Below are 26005 nucleotides of genomic sequence, written 5' to 3'. Positions count from 1 at the left end.
ATATATATATATATATATATATATATATATATATATATATATATATATATATATATATATATATATATATATATATATATATATATATATATATATATATATATATATATATATATATATATATATATATATATATATGTGTGTGTGTGTGTGTGTGTGTGTGTGTGTGTGTGTGTGTGTGTGTGTACATATATATATATATATATATATATATATATATATATATATATATATATATATATACTATTCATTATAATGTATATTATGTTGTATCAAACCCCAGCCTATCTGCCTACCCTAATTTTAAAACCAGTGATACATTAAACACATATCTTTCTTGGCCTAAAAAGACACATTTTCACATCTGCAAAACTCTCAGTAAACTGAAAACATTTCATTTCACAATGAAAATATAAATATCTTGGGTAAACTGGATGGCAGTATTGGTACCAGATACAAAAGCATCCTTTTTTCTGTGTATCAGGCATCCTTTTTTTCTGTGTATCAGGCATCCTTTTTTCTGTATATCAGGCATCCTTTTTTCTGTGTATCGGGCATCCTTTTTTCTGTGTATCAGGCATCCTTTTTTCTGTGTATCAGGCATCCTTTTTTTCTGTGTATCAGGCATCCTTTTTTCTGTGTATCAGGCATCCTTTTTTCTGTGTATCAGGGATTGGGAATAACTTAACAAGCATTGTCTTGTCAGCTTACAACCCATAAATCACAAATTTTAACTGTTCTTTCATTAACTTTTATTTTTTCTATTTTCTCAGTTCCTTACAGAGATTCTGTGTTGACCAAGCTGCTGAAGAATGCCCTGGGAGGCAACAGTAAAACCATTATGGTAAGTACTTTCGGATTCCTCATTGTAACACTTTGATTGGAGTCCTAGCAGCAGTCTGTGTCATAAGTGAGGGTACCATATATTGAGGGATGTACCAACAAATCTACGTCATAATAATGCATTAAAACACAAAAATTGGATATCTCATGGTATGAAATCACATTATTATTGGTTATAAGAAGCCATAATCTGAATTAGATGAAATAAATTTGGTAGCGATGATAACAAATTTGTTTGGATGTAATGGATTACATTATGCACCTCTCTCTCGATAACTTGCACACAGTGGGTTCCACAAACATAGACTGCACCATAAGCGAGTGCACAAGTTTCCAAGGGATCTCCAAAAATTGAAAATATCCTCTTATACATCGAGAAAACAATGGGGGAGAGTAGGGAACTGGGCTGTTTAATGACTGAATCCTCCTTTTACAATCATGTAGATAATAATTGTTAATAACATGCTTTTTCTAATAAAGTTGCTCATTATTCTGAATAAATAACATTAATTTCAAATTTCCGACATGTGAAAGATTGTTCCAGCTATTTCCAACAACCATGACCTGTACGCGAAAACATCTGTGTATTACATCACTGCTTTTTGTTTTGTTGATTAGTCTGGTTTGTGAAGTGGTATTTAATAGTACACTGCCAAGTCGGGAGTCAAATTGGCCCGGAAGTAGACTATCTGTTGATACACCACCAAACAAGTATCCTTTCTTTCAAAAAGTAGCGACATTTATTTTGTGATACAATCGCCTGTGTCGAAACTTAATTTTTGTATTGTTCAGTTAGTACAATAATGATGTTGTAATTTCATTAAAAGTAATAGTGAAATTTCTTATCATCCTTGGGGATATCACTAAGTGCCAGTTCAGGAGTTCTCTGAAACTTGCTTGCCCACAACGGTCCGTATCTGTGAAACCATGCTCTTTATTTTATGAAGTATTCATTTCACTTGGTTGCCTTGCTATCTCTGATCACAGTTATGAAGGAGTCAGTTAATTTAAGGTAGTTTATGTTACATACACAATAACATTTATAACAGTGTTCGAATGATCAACCAAAGTAAGTTCACCCAACATATACCTGGGGCCACTAGATTTAAGTATGTAGGATTTGCGTGCCTTTTAACTTTTTTTAATATTTATTCCACCTCCTTTATTTGATTCAAAAGACATAATTGATGTGATAATACACAAGAGACCAGCTTTGATTTAGTGCAACAATATAACAAATACTTCTGAAAGTCAGGTATCAAAACACGGTCAGCACTTAATTAGGATCTCAGATAAATGCTTGCGGACATAGCTGTTATAATAGATTGACACATTTTTCATTTAAATACACATTGCATTTATGATGGTTACGCTTAAGTGGAACTAAAAGATAGAATTAAAACACAAATTTCATTTAATAAAAATTATTTAGTTTTCATCTAAATATTAATGTACTGTCTACACTAGGTATAAGGGACATTTTCATTGATCAAAATTTCCTTGAATATCTTTAATTATAGTGTATGTAAAATGTTGTTTCAAAAGAAAATGTAACCAATTATATGACTTCTTATTAAAAGTTGATAATTTTAAAATGTTGATTAAAATTTCCAGGTCATATCTACTGTTTTCAACTGTAAAATGAGCGATATATCAACATTTCAGTTATCAATTTTGAATGCGATTTTTATCCAAGTTTAAAAAATAGGGATCAATATTTTTTTGGTATTCTCTGGTTTTAAAAAAATGGGATCCACGCCTGACCCTACATTATAAGCGGGTTTGCGAGTTATCAGGGTGCGAGTTATCGAGGGAGTGGTGTACAAAGGCAAGCAGGATACTAAGTTTTTTTTTTAGAGAGGAACCTTGTTCCGTAAAAAGGATCATACATTATCATTTTCATCGGAGATTCAGTTTGTGAAATAAGTGCTCATTATATTTTAATTTTATATGAGAAGTTGCATGGTATCCCATGCCGTAAAGGTGCATGTAGGAAGGTGTATTGTATAATTAAAAGAGAATTATACAGTTCATTTTTAATGACATTTTGGGGGTGGAAAGAAACTTGAATTTGTTAAGTCTAAAAATTCATTCACATTGCAACAAGTCTAGATATTCTATTAGAAAAGAGTAGCACTATCTATAATTTTTAAGTTGTAACATGTTTCCTTTCCTGTTTTCTTATTAATCACGATACTAGAGAAATGTAAAGTCAAACATGTTGTAATGAAACCTAGATGCCACATAGAAAAGTTTAGGAATGAGCGTAAATACATTTTCAGTCATAGATTATCAATTGAAGTAAAACATTTATTGTGAAAAGTTTGAGAACTTGCAAACAGTTATTGTTATCTTTTGAACATGTGTGTGTGTGATTAGGATTTTGAATGTAGCTGTAAAAAAATTCAGTTATATCACTATGATGTCTGCAGTGTGGCAGTTTATAGTGATGTCTAGCCCTGGGGCATCATGCCGCAGACATGTAGCATGATGTCCCACCCAGTCACATTATCCTGACACCAGGCCTACCAGTCCTAACACTAATATCTTAATGCTGAGCGCCAAGTGAGGCAGCTGTTAGTACCATTTTTTTAAGTCGTTGGTATGACTTGGCCGAGGATCGAACCCATGACCTCCTGCTTCTGAGGCAGACGCTCTAACCACTAGGCCACTGGAGTGGTCTCTGTTGAAAGTGGCTTCTGTCGAGTAATTTTGTTGTCTAATGACTTAAACGAGAACTGTTCCTTTATTCTAACAACGTATAAAATGGTTTTAATCTATCCTAAATCATTCAGAATACTGCAATGTGTAATTATACAAATTCATCAACTTCTTATTCCATACATTTACTTATACAAGTAGATTAAGATTATTTTATAACAACAAAAAAAGCATTTCACATAATTTCTGTTATGAAAACAAGGGAATAAATTATTGAGAGTTGTTTAATTTATTTTGAAGTTCTCAACAACAGATTGATGAATGTTAATTTTACAGGTATAAGAAAACTGGCTGATATTTTGAATTGATTGAATAGATTCCCTATTAATTTTTTTTCTTTCTAGATTGCAGCTCTCAGTCCTGCTGATATCAATTATGAAGAAACCCTGTCTACTCTAAGATACGGTAAGTTTTGTAGAAGATAACTGACTCCGTAGAAGGAAAGGAGAATGTAGAGTATGCCAGAGTGCATTATAATCCTGGCCATGAGAACCATAGAGTTATACTATTGTATAATGAGACTGCCTAATAACGAAATACATGGTGCAAATAATTTATTAATTGACAATGAAATAGAATCCATTATCATACCATCCTTATAATAGGAGCTGTTTAATACTGCAGGGACTTGTAATGAGAGAATGCAGTATGTTGAAAGTTTGATGAAAATTGGGCAAAAAATGTCAGCCACAGAGGTTTGAAACTGTTCCATAGTAAATTCTATTGTGGTGCTCTGTTCAGTTTAGCATGCTTTTATCTGGCTGCTAGAAAACTACTAACCCAGATGAAATTACATAATGATTTACACATTAATACTCATTGGTAAGTATGGAACTACTGTTCTTTGGTGCTTGATTGACAGCTGCAATAATATAATTACACTTTTTCTAGTACTTAATGAAATGGAATCAATGACAATACTTGCCTAATAACAGGAACCATGTCATAATGATCTTTAGGTGAGACTGCCTTATTATGAAGTACATATTACATATGATTACATTACTATGTAATGAAATAGGATTCATGACTATACACATCTTATAGCAGGGCCTTATGGTGAGACTGTCTTATAATGAAGAACATATAATTACACTACTGCTTAATGAAATGAGATCTATGACTATACCATGTTATAGTAATTGGCCTTATGGTGAGAGTGTATTATAATGAAGTACATGATACATATAATTACACTACTCTTAATGAAATGGGATCCATGACAATACCGTGTTAGAATGATGGGCCTTATAGTGAGACTGTATTATAATGAAGCACATGATACATATAATTACACTACTACTTAGTGAAATGGGATCCATGACAATACCGTGTTAAAAAGATGGGCCTTATGGTGAAACTGTATTATAATGAAGCACATGATACATATAATTACACTACTACTTAGTGAAATGGGATCCATGACAATACCGTGTTAAAAAGATGGGCCTTATGGTGAAACTGTATTATAATGAAGCACATGATACATATAATTACACTACTACTTAGTGAAATGGGATCCATGACAATACCGTGTTAAAAAGATGGGCCTTATGGTGAAACTGTATTATAATGAAGCACATGATACATATAATTACACTACTACTTAGTGAAATGGGATCCATGACTATACCATCCTATAATGATGGGCCTTATGGTGAAACTGTATTATAATGAAGCACATGATACATATAATTACACTACTCTTAATGAAATGGGATCCATGACAATACCGTGTTAGAATGATGGGCCTTATGGTGAGACTGTATTATAATGAAGCACATGATACATATAATTACACTACTACTTAGTGAAATGGGATCCATGACTATACCGTGTTAAAAAGATGGGCCTTATGGTGAAACTGTATTATAATGAAGCACATGATACATATAATTACACTACTACTTAGTGAAATGGGATCCATGACTATACCATGTTAAAAAGATGGGCCTTATGGTGAGACTGTATTATAATGAAGCACATGATACATATAATTACACTACTACTTAGTGAAATGGGATCCATGACTATGCCATGTTAAAAAGATGGGCCTTATGGTGAGACTGTATTATAATGAAGCACATGATACATATAATTACACTACTACTTAGTGAAATGGGATCCATGACTATACCATGTTAAAAAGATGGGCCTTATGGTGAGACTGTGTTATAATGAAGCACATGATACATATAATTACACTACTACTTAATGAAATGTGATCCTTGACTATACCGTGTTATAATGATGGGCCTTATGGTGAGACTGTATTATAATGAAGTACATGATACGTATAATTACACTACAACTTAGTGAAATGGGATCCATGACTATACCATGTTAAAAAGATGGGCCTTATGGTGAAACTGTATTATAATGAAGTACATGATACATATAATTACACTGCTACTTAATGAAATGTGATCCTTGACTATACCGTGTTATAATGATGGGCCTTATGGTGAGACTGTATTATAATGAAGCACATGATACGTATAATTACACTACTACTTAATGAAATGTGATCCTTGACTATACCGTGTTATAATGATGGGCCTTATGGTGAGACTGTATTATAACGAAGTACATGATACATATAATTACACAACTACTTAGTGAAACGGGATCCATGACTATACCATCCTATAATGATGGGCCTTATGGTGAAACTGTATTATAATGAAGTACATGATACAGATAATTACACTACTACTTAGTGAAATGGGTTTCCATGACTATACATACCTTATAACAGGAACCATGTTGTAATGATAGACCTTATAGTGAGGGAAGTACTGTAATATGTTTGTGTTTATGTACAGTGATTATGCTAACTTTTCTATGTGCATTAATTTGATAGATCATGAGAGAAATGTTAACTTTTAGTTGGAGGGTTCATAATTCTTTGTATTGAGTGCAAATATTTGTGCACGGAAAAATGTGTATGATCTTTTTTTTCACATGATCAGTTAAAATTATATTTAAAAAATTTAATAAGAACAAAAGAAACCTGTACTCAGTTGCCACATGCAATTTCAATGTTTGTGTGCAGTTGGTTTTAAAAAATTGCTAGTTAAACCAGTTTAAACTGGCCTCAGATCATGTACTGTAGGTTTACTCATGTCACATCTGTCTCCAGATTTGTGTTTGCTTAATAAGTTTTGAAGGATACTATGGAATTAATACGGATTTGGTTCAAGGCTTTACATTAAGAACAGCCAAGTCAAGGTTTGTTTTCAGCATTTTCTGGCTTTGTTGTGTGCAGTTATGTGCCCTTTTTTGACTCGCAACCTTCCACTTTAGTTTCTTGTTAATATGTTTTGAAAGGTTCCATGGATTGAAACCATATTTGGTATGAGGCCTTACATTAACAAGATCAGGGTCAAATATGATTTGAAACTTTTACAGCCAAATTTTATTGTTATTGTTTGTCTTGTAATTGGAATTTTGCACTTTGGTTTCAGCTGAACAAATGTTTAAAGCATTTCATGGAGATTGCCTTCAGAATTAGTATTTGTTACATTTAGAAGACCTGTGTCAAGCTTCATTTTTACTGCCCCAGTGTTTGACTGAAAACTTTGCTCTTCAATTTCTACTCAGTAACGTTTAAGGGATGGCATGAATTAAAATCAGATTTGGTGTTATGCTAAATTACATTTATGGGGTACTTGCCAGTTATTATGTACTTTTGAGAGAGTAACATATGTAAGGTGAAGTTGTTTGCATATGAAACATGCACAGTAAGAGAGAATGTTGGCATTCCTCTAGGCTACTTTAATGTAATATGGCTGACATTTCTTTGAATATTGTACTTTTGGAAATTGTACATGATCTAAGCACACTGGTAACTAAAATGACTGCTCCCTTGTGCTCAAAAGAGTAGCCTGAATTAGTCTAAAATACACTATCCGTAGCACCTAATAAAATAGGGAAAATGAATTTTGCCCAACTAGATAATACATGTACCAGCTTCTGAAAGTGCAGTGAATGAAATAACAGAAATATAAAATGTAAAAAAAGTTATTGGCTCCATTTTGTTTACAATTTTCCTCTGAAGTCCAGGATCTGAAAATGACCAAGTGGAGCTAGCAGTTTTTTGAAAGTGCACATCTAGAGTAAGGCCAAGCTGTATACTCTTTAACCCATATTACACCCATCAATCATATACCAAAATAAAGGGAATTAAAGGTTTTTTAAATAATATCTCAAATATACAAGGTCATTTTTAAATAGCCAATATAACAAGTGAGGAAACCCAGGGAAATTCTTTTTCTTTAAAATTCTAATCCTATGCAGATTATGAAACTGTAGAGTGCCACTGTAGAAGACCTAGAACAAGTATGATTTTAACTATTTTCTGATAAATTTCTATGGAGTAATGGCTCCTAATTGACTTAGAATTTTGCCTTTCAGTTTCCACTCAAACTTTTAAAGGACTTTTTGGGTTGAAACCAAATTTGATTTGAGTTTTTTGATGAGCAGAACTGTAATCAGATTTCTTTTTTAGTTGCTATTCAGCTAAATGTTATTGAGTTATGGCCCTTGTTTGACTTAAAAAGTTTGGTTTTAATTGTATCATATTAGCAGAAGCAACCACATTATATGGACACATTTCTGGTTTCTTTATAAACAGCACAGTTGTTTCCTCTACCTGGCAAATGACAATTAAAACCTTGTTCACACCCCACATAGTCTTGTACATCAGTTTGTTTCTTCTGATTACAGCTGACCGTGCCAAACAGATTAAGAACTCAGCCAAGGTCAATGAAGACCCAACAGCACAGTTGATCAGAGAATTGCAAGAAGAGAATGAACGTCTCAAGGCCATGCTGTCTTCTGGCAAGATGGAGCTTATAAAGGGTGACGATGAAATGGATGATGATATGTCAGAAGAAGGTAGGTTTTAGCATTCCATAATTCTCCATTGTGAAAAATGTTATTGTTGTTGGTATTTAAATTCATTGATTGGCATTTGTTGTGTCTTTAAACTTGGTATTTTGTTGCAGTTGCAAAATCCACAAAAATTGGTACCTACGATAACACTATGAAATTATAGTAGTACCTCTATTGGGGATTTTGGTTGAGTTCAGGTGTTTGAATTTTATGCAGAAAGTGTTTTGAAAAGAAATATAGAGGAATTATACATTGAGTTGGTTAAGTTCAGATTGTTTGCCTGATCGTGAAGGAAGAGTTTGAGTCCAAGGGTTCAGAGTTTCAGTTAGTGCTCTAGCTAATGTTTGTGCACAGCCAACCCTGTATAATCATTATTCTTAAATGACCCATCACTAAATGTGTAAATGATCTATCAGTAATATACAATAAAGAAATGTTATACCGAGAAAAAAACCTGCACTTAAATAGCATCTGTAATTCCATTGTTCGAGGATTATATTAATTTAATTGAAATTTTTATTTTTAAACATGGAAAACTTAATGTGTCTTAATTGTCAGATAGATAGCACACTTTACATACATATAGTGTGTGCCAATTTACCCCATAGGGCCTTGTTTACAAATAAAGATACAGATATTGGTCAGTGGACAGAGGGGTGGGAACAACTTGTAACTTGCACCATACCACCTTACCCCAAAGACAAGCATGGTTTAAATGTTAACCTACTGGAGTAAATTAACTGTTTTGAGAAGAATAAGAGTGTTGACAAATACCAGTCTCCCAACTGACAAAAAGTTATCCAATCATATCATTCTTCAAAATCAAATAGTACAAAAATCTGGAACTACTATACTGAGCAACATATCTAGGTTTATTACAACTTGTTTCATCCAGTAATCATTTCTTCATATGAATATCCAAAAACTGAAATGCTTCTTTTTCTGCTGTATACAATACTTCAACAATAGTTATGGAATTGGCACACCTTTGGTGGAAACATTGTAGAACTTCTCATCAGAATCAATGTATATGGTACCTCTTAGTGACATCACAGAGGAGTTTCCATTGGAGATCCAGTGTTGAAAACTGATGTTGTCTGTGTCAGATGTTGTATTGATTCAGAAGTATGATTGCTTTTTGAATTATAATTTGTAAGAAAGATCTTCTTTTAAATATCACTAGTAGAAATAGAACTACACATTATTAATAAAACTAGGATCTGGGACTATAGTTTTATGCAAAAACAATTGAAAGATGCAGAGACAGATAAATTAAACTAGTTCTTCTTTCTTTCTAAACTGTTTCCATTTAAAATAAACCTAGTGATAAACAGAATCTCAAACGGGTGATGATTTAATATTAAATTTATGGAACTCATTGAATAATTTCCAGTTTTTGCTCGCAAAGGTATCACAGAAACTGGAAATTATTCAACTCATTTCACAAATTGAATATTACAAATTCAATATGAAATTATTACCTGTTTGAGATCCTCTGTTTATGATGCAAGTTGAATTACTTTTTACTTGTTATATGAATAGAGTGGCCTCCTCCCCCCTCCCCCTGAATAAGTTGTTTATTACGGTGCAGTCCATCATATAACATAATTATGCTGTTGGATCCCATTGTTTTGCTGGATTTGATTTTGAAATCACTACTTAAATATCGAACTTGTTTTATTTTTGTGGTTCCTTGATAAAAAAATTTTAAACCTAATCTTGCTTTTAACAATCTTTACTGTGACTCTGCCTCATTTATTATGTGTAAAAATTTCCAGTCTTTGAAAAACTGTGTGATAGAGACAGATCAACTGACATGTGATATCTCCTAAATTTTCTAAGAGTTTTATGAAAAATTAGTAAAATTTCCAGTTTCCAGGTCTTCAGACCAAATTTTTCTTTTGTTTTTTACTTTAAGCATTTGCAAAATTTCATGATGTATTTTTTATCCCCTCACCCCTCCAAATGGGCTTAGATCTCATTCTTTAGGTTTTCTTTCAGTTGGAAGTTGATATGATCTTGCAAGCTTTTTTTAAAAAAATAAAACTGTTGTGTAAATTAAGGTATTAGAAATTAATTTATTTAATTAATTATCACTGTGTTATCATTGAAAGTTAACATACAAAATACACCACCTACCAATGGCTATGTATGTACCTTTACACAGGACATTCAGGGCATTCAGTTTGAGAGATATAAAATAGTTGCCCAGGGCATTTAGCTTGGGAGATTTAAAAAAGTTGCCATTGAACTTGAGAGGAAATGATATTATTATGTTCCAATTTTGAATTCTTGTCAGAACATCTAGGAGAGTGAAAAACAATGGCTATGACAGCATCCTGGAAACAGGAAGCTTATTAAGACATCGATACATACACTGTATTTAATCCAGATAGGTATTTGTGCAGGTCATACTAACACAATTGAAGTGCTTTTTTTTAAATGAAATGTCCTGAATAAATGTAATTGTAAAAGGTACATAAGATAAGGGTAAGATTTTGAAAATGTTATTCATTACATCAAAAGCCTGAAGTTTTCTTTCACTTTTTTTGAGATGTGCAATTTTATACTTGCCCTATAGGTTGGATCCAACTGCAACAACACAAACCCTATCTGACATTGCATTTAACAGACAGATCATGGTCTGTGTTGTTTGTTCTAATGGTTACTCCTAACAGAGTAGATAAACCCAGATCTGCTGGTGCATTATGCAATAGCAGATGTGGGTCTGTGTAGTTTGCAGTTAGATGTGACTTGTGAGCAAGTACATACAGAATTTCGTTATTGTGTGTTAATCAATGAATGATGTTTTCTCAGGTCATGTTGTTAATTTTTCCTCCATATTTACCCTCACATAGTCTAGATGTGAACCATTTGCATGATCTTTTGTTAAAAACTATTTATTTGCAGAAGTTATCAGGAAAATGCGTAAAAATCAAACAAAGTATTGAATATTGAGCTCTCTTTTTGGCAATAACCGTTAGTTTGATAATGTGGCTGATGTTAGTGATGATTGCAGCGAATTGCAAGCATTGAAAGAAGCAGATGAGATGTTTAAATAAAATTATACATACATTATTGTAAAGATATGAAAATATTTAATAAGCATTTTTAGTAGAAACATATTGCTGTATACTTAAAGACAAAATATGAAAATGTTGGTGTTGATTAAGGAGGTGTAGGTAAAGAACTATTAGTTTCAGCTCAGGTGTTAAATATGTGTGTAGTAATGAAATACAGACCAGAATTATATTAGGTTATATGTAAATAAGCAAATCTAATCATTGCAATTATGTATTTTTCAACTGCCCTAAAAATCTAATTGTAAACTTCGTGTGATTGCAAGGAGTTACATTTGCAGTTGGATACAAGTTGTACCTGAAGATTTGTTCAGTCTTTGTGAATCATTGATCATCAGTCTTCCATATGATTTTTTACCTAGAGGGCTTGTTTTTGCACAACTGTTGTTTTATTTCTTGGAACCTGTTCTTTTTTGTGGTCTTGTCACTTGTTTTTATGGTTTTATGCTTTATAAACTCAACATATCTCAACATTTACTCATTTGGTCATCTTTATTAATGTATATCACAACAAAAGTTATATGTAGTAACAGTAAAAATATAACTTTGGTTTACAAATCATATAAAATTGGTTATTTAAATAAGAATATTTTTGTTTAAATTTAAAAAGAAAATCAACAAAATTCAAATATTTTGACATAATTTAATTCTCTAAATCCACAGAGAAAGCCAAATTGAAGGCAGAACTGGAGCAGCAGTACAAAAGCCTCCTGGACAAGAATGCCTTAGCAATGGAAGAAATGAAGAAGACGTTTGAGCAAAAGCTTGCAGAGGCACAAAGTGATGTAAGCAAAATATAGATATTTTGTAATATTTACCTTGACTATGACAGACGAAGAGTGTTCTGTAATCACTTCACTGTCCATGTGTATGTATGTGAGAACAAAATGTCCATTTAATTGAATTCATTGAATGTCTAACATTATTGAGGTTGACACAAAAAATGAAAAAGTTTCAGTACTTATTTGTTAACAAGTTTTGAAATATTTCTATGTGATGAATATTGCTAATACTATATGATACATATGGTATTAGTTTCGATCCGCTGGCTTACTTTGGCTTTTATTGCTAAACAGTGAAATCCTAAACCAGACAAATGTTAGTCTGGGCAGGGTAGGACAAGGATCAATTGACAGAATATTATGGCTTGCCTTTTCTTTGGAAATTGGTGCCTTGCAAGTATTCTTTGCAAGTAAAGTATGCAGTCATGACTTCCATCTGCAGATGCCCCTTTAATCTATATTAATGCACATGTTTTGAATGCACAATCCGAATGGTTCACTTTGTTCATGAGTCTGTCTGTGAATTTTGTGCATGCAAGTAGTTAGAAATTAATTGACACCAAAGTTGTGGTACGGATACAGCATTTAATCAAGGTTCTTGTGTGTTGTATTTTAATGGGTTTCAGTGAACTATTATCCAGGATGTATTTAAATTGATTTAAAGTGATGTAAAGATTTCTGATTAGTTTGAATACATCTTCACCAGCTGCTGCAAAAGTTGCAGTTTGTGTTTTGTGGGATAAAATGGTAATTAAAAAAATAAAAGTCACACTGACTTACTTTCCAAGGAAAGGTATATGTTATAAGCTTTCCTTAACGGATTTCAAATAAATTTTTCTGACAAGTGTAATCAACATAAATATTAATGTGTTATTTGTATTAAGTAACTTGTACCGTAAATAACATAAAAAGAGTTTACTTTATTGATCTATAACCTTTTTTTCAGGATGATGGTTTAGGGACAGCTGAGATGCAGGAAAAGAAGAAGAAGATTCCTCATATTTCCAATCTCAACATGGACCCCATGTTAACAGGTCATGTTGTTCACTTCTTCGAGCAGCCAGAGAGCATTCTTGGTAGTGCAGAGGATTGCAAGTTTCGACTCAAGGGACCCAGGTGAGAGTTATAAAATCAGTCACATGCACTAATGCTGAATAGGGAAGTCCCAGTTGAGGACCTGAATTTGCAGACAAAAGCAAGGTTTTGCTGAATTCCATACCCACAAATCTTTACCTTGTGAGGATAAACTGTAATATGGCTTCAGAAATGAACAAAGAGTAATAGTGGCTGAATCCTGTACATTTTAGTACATTGAAACCTTACTTTAGTGGACACTTTCATTATGGGTCCAGTTTTGGGGTTTTAATATATGCTGTTCTCCCTCACTATAAGGATCCTATGAATGAAAACACCCCTTGTATAAGACAGGTAAGGTCATGGTTCCCAATGCAGTATTTAATAGTAATATTATGTATGCAGTACCTCAGTATAAGGTGGCCTCACTTTAAGGCAGTTAATTTTTATGGCTCATGTAAACAGCATTATAGTGAGGGAGTATGGTATAAGCAGAAAAATGTTATAGTAAGGGAATATTATAATTTCACCTCTATAAGGAACACCTGTCTGATAAGGACAAAATTGTCTGGTCCTTTGAATATTTTACAGACTGGTATCACTATTTAGTCATCATTTAGATTTTTCTAAATTTAGAAAATTAAACATATTAGTACTATCATTTTTCTAATTTACTAATTAGCAGTACACCCATGGAATACTTTAATTTGTAAAACTGTTCACAAAGTTGAGCTGACTGAATTTGTTCAAGTATTGTGATTTAGTAATTTTGTAATAGTGATTATTTTCAACTCAGAAAACATTACTCACAAAAGAGAGTAAGATTGGGCTAGTATTGGTATAATAAATTTATGAACACCCAATTAGATTTATGAACACCCAAAGAAATTTATGAACACCAAAATAGATTTATGAACACCCAAAAAGATTTATGAACACCCAGATAAATTTATGTACACCCAAAATCTTACAGCAATTGTATCATAACGTTTTTGCAAAAGAAGAGTTTCTAATTTTCCTAAATATACCAGAGAATAATTGATCTTACAAAAGCAATTCATTTGGATGAATTTTATAACACAGATTAAATAATTTAATATGTTGTAAACATTGCAGAAAAACTGAAATAATCTTGCTGAGTTTCATAAATTACATATGAAATATGAAGAAATGTTAGTTTAATCATGGAACAAAACATTTATTTATTCCATTAATTAAGTACTGACAGAAGATGAGGCTTTTGACTTCAAATTTTATCGAGATATCTCAGGTATATGTTGTGCATATACCCTGTGTAATATCAGGATGTGATATTACATTTGTGTTATATCAAAATTATAATTTGGTTGTATGACATGTGATATCAATAACATCATATAATGTGTCATTATTTTACTCATTCAGTCTGATGGCTAAGCATGCCACAGTGAAGAACAACAATGGAATATTCAGCCTTGTTCCAGAGACAAATGCACGCATTATAAGAAACGGCAAACCAATTACTGCTGAGACTGAGTTACATCACAATGATCGGTAAGTTTTGTTTTGTATATGTCTCATCTTTCTGACTTGGCCCATGTCAGAATTTGCAGTTTCTAAATCGATAATAGACTTAAGAAATTTTGGTGCTTATGTGATGTCTCGACTTTTCCTATGATGTAGTACCATTGAGAATTTCATTTTAGGATATTTTTTGACAAAATTGTATCAGATTGTTTAAGAATGGTAATAAATGCTAGAATTCTAGAAGATAACGAGTTTTTAGAACTTTGTGTACTGTGTAGCAGACATGCAAAACAAAAAGTTTCAACCTGAAAACTATTTTCTGTCATCAGCTTGATCTTTGGGACCACCCAGTATTTTGTTTTTGTGAACCCCAAGGAGAGAGATAGCTCCAAAGAAAAATTCCCGGAGGTCACATTTGAGTCTGCTCAAGAGGAATTGGCCAAAAAGTCTGGATTTGATGTGAGCGGGCAAAACAAGAGTAAAGGTAGGTAGTCTAGTTCATATGTGTTAGATTAAGGCAGTTATATGCAAGACACAACAGGTAACAGATAATTATACAGTATCAATTTGTCTCATACCTATAATTTTGTATGGATAATACAAGTCATTAGTGTGGTTCTCATTAATCTGATTGGTTGAGCATTGATCATTGTTAATGAAATGTCCTGTTAATGGATCACCATTTTCCCCCGATTGAGTTTGGTTGAAATCCAGTTCTGACCCATTCCCACTGTTTCAGACTTTTTGAGAATGCTCTTGGTTATGGCAAGACCTTATATTGATGGATTAATCTGTTATTAGTTGATCCTTAAATAGTTGGCAGGAACAGATGAATCATCTTGACATATTTACCAATTCCCAACACTGCCAGCCACCTGTCAGCTTCAGGATGAAGAATAGGTCTGATGCATACCAGCATATTGTAAGAAGTGACTAATGGAGTCAATAGCCATTGTGGCAGAGATATTAGAGTTTGAATCCTACCATTAAATCAGCCCGGGTTGGCCATTGTGGTGCATCTTTGGGTAAGACATTTTACTCTAATTCCCTTGTCACTAAATGACCTACTTGTGTTAATGTGCATGTAAGCACCAAACCAGGATCAACATTACCATCCAGGATCAAAGAAAGTATATGTCATCTGGCAAGCAGGCTTAAAGAAAGTGTTTTCAAACTGACTAGTTGGTACTCTACAACTGAGAAGCCAGACCCATATGTTATAACACTCATATATATGTAGAGATGTAACTGACATATCTGTTCCTGTTTAGAATTCTATTTACTTCAGCAAGCAAGAAAATGACACAGCTCATGCAATTCAGTCTTTATTGGGGTCTCTACCCAGTTGTAAATGCCCAAGACACCAAAGGGCAATTCTTTGAAGCTTATAAAATGGTGTCAGCATTTACCAGATTGAAGGCCCAAGGGAGATGACTGAAGGCTCAAAATTAAGAGATAAAATACTTTAAGTTCAGTTGCTTTTGTTGGAAATTTTAATAGTTTTGTCAAAATGATACTTTCATTTGAAATTCATGCATTGGAAAAGGATTCCTTTGGTTTCCACGGAAAGATTATTGTTTGGTAATTAAATTCACTTTTTACAGGGATCACAGAATAAATAAAAAAATTAGTACCCCACGAAATAAGGAATTCATGGTCAGCTGGTTTAACTTATAATCCATATTTCTTCATGAAACTGGTTTTTACAAACAAATTGTGTTCTGTGTTTTAGACAAAATAGAAATGTCTCATTAAAGGACACTAAAATGACAGTGGGGACAAGATGTTGACAAGTATGTTTAAAAGCAAAAAATTTACTTCTCAGATCTGAGTGTGAACCTCAACATTTGTCTTGGTTTTGTTCATACAATTAGTACAGTGGTACCCCTCTTTAATGTGGTAGTTGGGTACATTTTATAATGTGAATGATTGTAAATGTGATGAATATATTAATAAGTGGACTCTGTGTGTGTGTGTGTGTGTGTGTGTGTGTGTTGTGTTTAAATAAAGTAACTACTAGTAAAATGTGTAACAATAATTCTAGTACCTGCAAATTTATATAACAATCAAGATTTAAGATAACCAATGCTTGATGGAACCTAATCATCAGTGTGAAAAATCATTAATTCTGACTTGTAATCTATAAGTTTTTGAAATTAGCTGAATTTTTAAAAAATCTTTTTGTTGTGTGCTTGGCTGATATATTGAGTAGTGTCAGGGAATAAGGAGCATCTAAGACAACAGAAAAAAATAAAAAACCATGACATGACCAAGTTATATCCAAACTTGTGTTATAACTAATTGTCTTATTGTAGTGTTTTCCTGTATTTGATGGAATATGATATTAAAGTTTTATCCCAGCTTATGTAATAACAAAGTGTATTATTGTTAGGTTCCCCGGTATTTAATGGAATATGATGTTAAAGTTATATCTTAAGTTGTTTTATAACAAAGCATGTTATTACAAGTTTCCCTGTATTTTGTTGGATACGATATTAAAGATATATCCCAATTTGTGTTAAAACTTCATGTGTTATTGCAGGGTTCTGCTGTATTTTATGGAATATGATATAGAACTTGTATACAGAGCTGTGTTATAACAATGCATTATTGCAGGTTTCCCCTGTGTTTGATGGAACATGATATATATCCGAAGAAATGTTAAGACTTATTCCATTGTGCACATAGGATTAGTAATTTCATGGAATATGGTATAAAAGTTATTATGTCATTAAAACACAGTCTCAAGCTTAGGCAATACATTATTTTCAATTGTGGATAAACAGAGTGGGTGCAGTATAGTTTCAGATCTATTGACATAATGTTATTTTCAAATTGTGTCTTATTTGAATTTAAATTGATAAATTTTCTTACAGATGAAACATTACTACAGGAAGACATGCTGGAAATTATGTCTAAAATTGAGCAAGCCAATTCCATTTCTGATGAGCTTGAGAAAAACAAGCGATTTGATATGATAATTGTGGCTCCTGAAGCCAGAGGAGAACTAAAGGGTCGAACAGAGGTAATTTTTAAAAATAAAATGCTTATTTATGTTACTGCACAGATGCACTCAATCTGTGAACATTTCAGGACATACAGATATCTACCAATGGTGTGAATGAGAATTTTGAGTCCCTTTCGATTCAGCTTTAATAAAAATGAAAATGTTAATAACTGATAAAAATGAAGGCTAGTTTAGATATAAAGTTAGACATTATAAATGTAACACAGCTCCTTCATTTTAGTGTGCCCTAACGTGTGAACCCACTTAAAATGTGGAGTTAGATGTGGATTCCATTGTTTCCAGAAGAAAAGACAAAAGTGTTAGCTTATACTTGCTTAACTAAAGAAGATTGCAATCAAAATTGGTAAATGAAAGCTTGTTTTATTGTTGAGAATGGCAGATAATGTGTAGAAATTTGGAATTTACATATGAAGTTTGTAGATTTTAAGAAGAAAGCATACATCTTGTAAGATTTTTTTTTAACACATTAACCCGTGGAGGTTTTTGTGTCGTTTTTGTCTGAAATTCGAGTAGGAAACACATTTTGAAAGCTATTTCTGAATACATCCAAAAACACCAACATCCAGGTGATTTTCCAATAACATACTGCCTAATTGTGTTAGAAAAATAGTTTTTCATTGGCTATTTGGCTCGCGCATGAGCAGAAGAGTAAAAGTTGGAGTTTTTGTAAATAAATTTATTAATTTTTTTAATATTTTTTTTGCTTAGCAGACCCATTATTTGCATATCAAGACCACTCTTTATTCCAAATACCCATCTTATCCTACTTTTTGCAAAGGTTCATCTGTCTGTTTGCAGTTTATACCAGTCTGCCTTAGATCTGAGACTAAAATGTCTTAAATCCGGACACCAAATCGGATTCCGACCATGGGCGAATTTTGGGTAGCAAAAATCTGGTCCAAACAATGAGGTTTTTTACTCTGTATTTGGTAGTGCAACTAGAAATTCCAGATTATTTGGTATCATTGTAGAGCTACATCTGTCTGCTTTTCTATAGTACCACCTACTTTAGTGTGACCTACATGACCTTGATCCTACAGAGCTCGGCAGTAGGCTACTACCTCCTGCCATGTAAACTCATCACCAGCGGTTAATGTGTTAACAAGGATTTTTGAATTTGTTTACAAATCATCAAGGAATCACTAAATTTGTAATTTATCTGCAGTGTCAATGCACAAATGATTAAATATGCAAGGAATATTCAAATTTGGTGACTTCATCAAAATGCACCCATTAACACATTAACCCCTGAAGGTTTTTGTCATTTTTGTCTGAAATTCTAGTAGGAAACACATTTTGGAAACTATTTCTGAATACATCCTAAAACACCAACTTCCAGGTGATCTTCCAATAACATACTGACTAGTAGTGTTAGAAACATTGTTTTTCATTGGCTATTTGGCTCGTTCATGAGCAGAAGGGTTAAAGTTGCAGTTCTTTTTTTTTTTTTTTTGCTTAACAGACCCATTATTTTCGTATTGAGACCACTCTTTATTCCAAATGCCTATCTTATCCTACTTTTTGCAGTACAACTAGAAATTCCAGATTATTGGGTATCATTGTAGAGCTACATCTGTCTACCTTTCTATAATACCACCCACTTTAGTGTATCATACATAACCTTGATGCTACAGAGCTCAGCAATAGGCTACTACTGCCTGCCACATAAACTTGTCACCAGGGGTTAATGTGTTAACAAAAATGTTTTCTTAATAAAAAAAGCAACAAAAATATTGATCAAACAGAAATTTTGCAAAATGACAACTGGTGGCAACACTTGAGGTAAGAAATATCAAGTGAATGTGAAATTCTTGTTTTAATATTTATAAAATTAAGTTTCAGTATAATTATTGCAAATATATTTAAATGTAAAAAGGGTCATATGGCTGTTACACCAAATGCCTACAAATGCTTTCATGAAAACCTAATTGTTTATTCAGCTTTTAAGCTGGAATTTAAAAAAAAAATAGCAGTAATATATTACCTGTTATTATTATATTACTTGCACTTTTCCTGTTACTAGTACCCAGTCCAAGGTGAATTGCCTCCTTCATTTTGTGGAATGAAGGCTTAGAACGAAACTAAACATAGTCCCAGTTGGTTGTCATAACTACATCTTCATTTGGAATATCATGCTTCTTTGTTATTGGATTTGTTTGGTTATAACATGTCTCAGGATGCTGATGGTTATGGCCAACTGTTAATGAAACATGCTTTTGAGGTTGTATAAATTACATCAGAGAAACTGTTTCTTCACCTGATAACTTGCAGAAATGCTCAGTTATGGATGAATTTAGCATTATTTTGAAATGAAAAAAGTAATTAATTATTAAAGAAAAAACACTGATTGGTAATCCGTACAGATAAAAATTTAATGAGTGCAGGAGCAGGAATGGAGAAACCTTCCTTAAGTGCAGACACTGTCCTGGTACACATTATATTCACAACATGTCTTTTGGTTTTGTCTGAAATATTTTTATGACTGCTTGTAAAATTATAGTGCCAATCTTGCTTTTATAGACTATTTTGTTCAGCTGATTAGACATGAAAAATTTTGCATACATAAAACTGCAAAATAATTTACCCAAGGGCCAGAACTGAGATAGCCAGACCTTTTCATTAGCTCACAATTTATGTCCACACTAATGTTTTATTTTGAAAATTGTTTGTACCATTTAAGTTTAGAGCTATTTTTTGTTGTTAGCAAAATTTTCATGCGAAATTAGATGAAAAAGTAATGAAGTTTTCACAAATTGAATTTATACTTGTCATATAGTGGAAAGTCTTCAAGTGTCTTTTCATAAAGGCAGCTTATGCTTTCTTTGTCAAGCAAACTTTACATGACACTTGTCATTATGTACGAGCTTGCATATTGCCCAAGACAAGATTGGCTCGAGGTGAAATGGAATTTCAGATAAACAGTGATTGATAGAGAGTGGTAGATGTGTGGGAGTGCTGGAGGTTACTTAAAATTGGCAAATAAGAATGCAATGGGCTCCAACAAACACTGGAGATATAACAATATATGTGTGTTTGGTGACTCATCATTTGACAATGTTGGACAAAGCCTGTCCTGTTCTCCCTCATTATAACACTGTTTATGGGGCTCTAGAGTATACCATACTGTATTGAAACCACTTTATAAGGAACTACATGATACCCTTATTTTATTACCACTTCATAAAAAGGGGATCCATGACCATACTTGCCTTATAATTTGCCTTATAATAGAAAGCATGTTATAATGAAAGACCTTACACTGAGGGAGGACTGTACTAGCTATAATTGTCATAGTTATGTTAAAAGGTGTAGCAATTCCAGTTGCTGATCACTAACTACAATCTTTGTAAAAATTATTTAGTTAAACAAGATTTGGACAACTTATGAGGAACTGCGCACAAATTTATTTTGTCTCTTTATTAATTTTTGTTTCTTTTCTTATTTAGGTGATGGTGCGTGTGACAGATCTGCAAACAAAACACGAGTGGATCTGGGATAAGACCAAGTTTATCAACAGATTTTTCGTAATGCAGGAAATGTACACTGACTCCCTTGAGGGAGATGATCCATGGGACTTGCCACCAGTAAGTGTTATTTAATCATTATTTACTGTAAAATGCCAGATTTTACCTGAAGAATTTTGTAATTTAAACAATACAACTAATCTTTAGTGATATATGTGTATTACCAATGAACCAAATTTGATTTCATCCATCGTGTTTGTCTGCCACTAAATAGCACAAGTGTATTAGGGGATTTCTAGACTGGTTCATATGTATTGAAGGCTTTGCCTGTGAGCAAAAGTTTTGCAACAAGGAACTAAGGATTGGTGATAAAAATACACTGCCTGGAAGAGTAATGTTTTGAAGAGTATTGATAAAAAAGCTTTATGTGGCAAACCAAAGAAATTCAATGTCAGTGTAAAGGTTAATTAATGCACAGAAATACAATTATTTTTATATATTTATAATACTAAAATCTTCATCAGATGTTAATAGTGATAATATCAATGTAACATAAATTTTTGTGCTTGTGCAATGTAAACCCATATTATGATTTATGTTCTTGATGGCTGTCTCTGTTCATCAGATGGACATGTAACCATTAATTTGTAGTACACTGTGACAAAAATGATGGTTAGAAATAGGTATAATTGTCAGTTCATTTTCAAATTTGAAAACAATCTTATTTTGAATAAGAAAAAAAAATTAACTTTAAAAAGTCAGGTATAATAATAATTAGGATTTATTGTGGTTGATGGAATACACAAAATTAGAGGGTAGAAAAAATAAGAGACAGTATAGTATTTCTAATAGACACATTTATTTCTCTTTATAGGAGACAGACCCATTCTTTGAAGATTACAAAGCAGATTCTCACATTGGGAGTGTAAAGGTCTGGCTGAAGTCACTTGCATTTTTGGTATGTACAAATACAGTCAATTACAGTTCTCCCTTACTATAAGGTATCTCAGTATAAAGTGATCCCTTTAATAAACCTGGTATGGTCATCGATCCCATTTCATTTTTTGATAGTAATATTATGTATAAGACACCTCAGTATAAGATAACCTCACATATAAGGCAGTCTGCTTTTATGGTACCCTGAATAGTATTAGAGGCAAGATGTATTGTGATTGGAAATCCTTTACATTATGCTGACCAGAACCTCAGTAAACTGAAATATTCTTGAAAATGAGTCATGTTGATGGTCCCAGATGATTTCCTTCTGTAATTTCAGTAGTTTAAATCCGTAAATCAGATCTCCTCTATACTGAAAAAACCCAAAGAAATTCTCAGTTCTGCATGTCTAGTCATCACTATAAAGGACCTTATAAAAAAGAAACTTACTCAGAATATTTAGCTAGTCATTGGTCTTTAAATATCATTAAACCATTCAGAGTAAAAACAGAACCCAACATGCAAATGCATACCATTTAAACTTGTTTACAAGTCAAGTCAAACTGCAAACAACATAGACCCTGATTTACTGTTGCATAATGTACTGGCAGATCATTGTCTGTGCTGTTTATTCTACTGGTTGCTCTTAACAAAATGCATAGAGTAAAATCTGATGGTGTTTTCTGTGACCAAAGATCTGAGTCTATGCAGTTTGCAGTTGGGCTTATAAGTGTGCAGATAAAGTACAAATTTTATTGAGTCCTATTTATTTCAGATGTCTCTTTGGCAATTTGTCAGTCAGTTGATGTTTTATCGAAACATAAATATTTGCTCATACATGGGAGAATACCAGATCACATTTCACTCTTAGGTGAACATCAATATTAAAACTGAACTTTCTGCTTCCCATCCACAAAACTGAAATTGAATTTGGTCCTTAAGGCTTTTGGTCTTGAAGGTTTCAGTTCTTATGCAGTTATAATTCATAGTTTGTTTAGTTGATAATATTTTTTTTATATGTGCATAGTATCGAAGTTTGATTCTAGTCATTGGTTCACTTAGTACAATGGTTCCTCACTATAAAGCACTTCACTATGACATTGTCCATGATATAACCAGGGTATGGTCATGAATCCCATTATACTGGTTGAGTTATACTTTCTATATGATGTACATCACAATAAGACAACATGACCTAAATCACACTATACTTTTATGGATTCTCGAACAGTGTTATGATGAAGAACCACTGTTGGTGAAAATGGATTCACAGAAAACTATACTATATTTGTGAAAAGTACTATAACATCTGCTCTATGACTTTCAAAGAATTGAAAAACAGTTAACAAAGAAATCCTTATCTTGTTGACTCTCAGAAAAGCACTTCCTCAGTGTAAGGTCCTTGATTAGAACATGGTACCAGTTAATACATTAACCCCTGGAGCTTTTTGTCATTTTTGCCTGAAAATCGAGTAGGAAACACATTTTGAAAGCTATTTCTGAATAGACTCAAAAACACCAAATCCCCAGTCATCTTTCAATAACATACTACCCAGTTGTGTTAGAAGCATCATTTATCATTGGCTATTTGACTCGCGCATGAGCAGAAGGGCAAAAGTTGGAGTTCTTTTTTTTAAATTTTTAAAAATATTTTTTTGCTAAACGAAGCCATTTTGTTTGTATGAAGACCACTCTTTATTCCAAATGCCCATCTTATCCTACTTTTTGCAAAGGCTCATCTGTCTGTTTGCAGTTCATACCAGTTTGTCTTAGATCTGAGACCAAAAAGTCTAAAATCCGAACACAAAATCAAATTCCGACCAAGGGCGAACTTTGGGTAGAAAAAAGTCGGGTCCAAAAAATGAGTTTTTTTTATCTGTATTTTGTAGTGCAACTAGATATTCCATATTATGTGGTATCATTGTAGAGCTACATCTGTCTACCTTTCTATAATACCACTCACTTTAGTGTATCATGCATGACCATGATGCTACAGAGCTCGGCAGTAGGCTACTACCTCATGCCCCGTTAAGTTGTCGCTAGAGGTTAACGTGTTAAAAGAAAAGTATATTCTTGGATTCTGTTTCATTATCCAGTAGTAAAATTATAAGTGTCATATCCTTCATTATAAGGCAGTCTCATTCTAAGGTACAATACTTCATGGTTTCTCTTGCTTATCCAGTAGCTAAATTACAAGTGTCATATCCTTCATTATAAGACAGACTCATTCTAAGGTACTATACTCCATGGTTTATCTTGCTTATCCAGTAGCTAAATTACAAGTGTCATATCCTTCATTATAAGACAGACTCATTCTAAGGTACTATACTCCATGGTTTCTCTTGCTTATCCAGTAGTAAAATTATAAGTGTCATATCCTTCATTATAAGGCAGTCTTATTCTAAGGTACTATACTCCATGGTTTCTCTTGCTTATCCAGTAGCTAAATTACAAGTGTCATATCCTTCATTGTAAGGCAGTCTCATTCTAAGGTACTATACTCCATGGTTTCTCTTGCTTGTCCAGTAGTAAAATTATAAGTGTCATATCCTTCATTATAAGGCAGTCTTATTCTAAGGTACTATACTCCATGGTTTCTCTTGCTTATCCAGTAGCTAAATTACAAGTGTCATATCCTTCATTATAAGGCAGTCTCATTCTAAGGTACTATACTCCATGGTTTCTCTTGCCTATCCAGTAGCTAAATTACAAGTGTCATATCCTTCATTATAAGGGAGTCAAATTATAAGACACTATACTCCATGGCTTCTGTGGACAGCTTTCTGATGAGTGCTTGCACATAATACAGTGCCTCATAATTGGCTAATGCAAGCAAGACATAAATACAGTAATTTGGATTGGCGTAAAATACTTATCAGGTGTACAGTTGATATTTATATTCTGTTTAGTCAGCATAATTTTGCACAGGAATAGGAATATTATGGTTTAATTGTTGTAATTCTTCTTGATTTGTTTTGTACAAATATGATATGGATTGGAAATTTTAAATATCCAAAACAGTATTCCAAAATCATACATGCAGAGTAGTTGGTTGGTAAGTCCACATATCTGTAGATCCACATGTCTAATTCACATGATAATCCTTAGAAAACTTCTTCTGTATTTACATTATAGAATAAATTATGTTATAAAATAAATTATATCCATCTTGTACTCCCATCTGCATCTGATCTAAAAGAAAACGCAATATTGCTCAAATTAATTTCAAAATTCAAAATATTTGAAAGAAATGAATCATTTTTGATTCATTTCTTTCAAATAGTTTGAATTTTGAAATTAACTTTCCATATCTCCATGCAAATACTATCTTATTCATTACCATTATAAATAATCTGATTGGTGCCTGGAGAAAACTATCTTCAGGGTGCTTGGACTTGAGGTAGGTGCAATACTGATTGTTCATTTTTGTTTGTGGCAAAAATTTCCATTTTCTTCAGTAGTTGAATACTTTAATGTGAAAAGATGTTCCCTTTTTCTTATAGAAGGACATTTTATATTGGGCATTGAATTTTATAATTTGTATTATTTTAAAAGTCACAAAATCTGGTAACCCCTAATTGGAAGAAAACTTAGATCATTGTAATACTTCACCCATACAGAAAATATTTCCATCACCATATCATGACACCAAAATTTATTGATAAAGTTGTATTT

The 26005-nt window shown here is 32.7% G+C and overlaps 1 protein-coding gene across 2 annotated transcripts in view; it reads left to right on the top strand.

Moving 5' to 3' along the window:
• The window catches only part of LOC149791709 (kinesin-like protein KIF28), a 76693-nt gene that overhangs the window by 24661 nt on the left and 26027 nt on the right, over positions 1-26005 (top strand). For both annotated transcript variants that reach the window (XM_089970217.1, XM_089970218.1), the window contains exons 8-17: positions 774-844; positions 3909-3969; positions 8293-8463; positions 12204-12325; positions 13269-13438; positions 14801-14929; positions 15232-15386; positions 17779-17927; positions 21377-21514; positions 22269-22352. In XM_089970217.1, the coding sequence (XP_089826343.1) occupies positions 774-844; positions 3909-3969; positions 8293-8463; positions 12204-12325; positions 13269-13438; positions 14801-14929; positions 15232-15386; positions 17779-17927; positions 21377-21514; positions 22269-22352 (1250 nt within the window). The remainder of the gene's footprint in view (positions 1-773; positions 845-3908; positions 3970-8292; positions 8464-12203; positions 12326-13268; positions 13439-14800; positions 14930-15231; positions 15387-17778; positions 17928-21376; positions 21515-22268; positions 22353-26005) is intronic.

This window comes from Sinohyriopsis cumingii, chromosome 9, assembly GCF_028554795.1.
Source record: "Sinohyriopsis cumingii isolate HCF-2022 chromosome 9, ASM2855479v2, whole genome shotgun sequence".
NCBI lineage: Eukaryota > Metazoa > Mollusca > Bivalvia > Unionida > Unionidae > Sinohyriopsis > Sinohyriopsis cumingii.
This window is presented reverse-complemented; position numbering and strand designations above follow the sequence as displayed.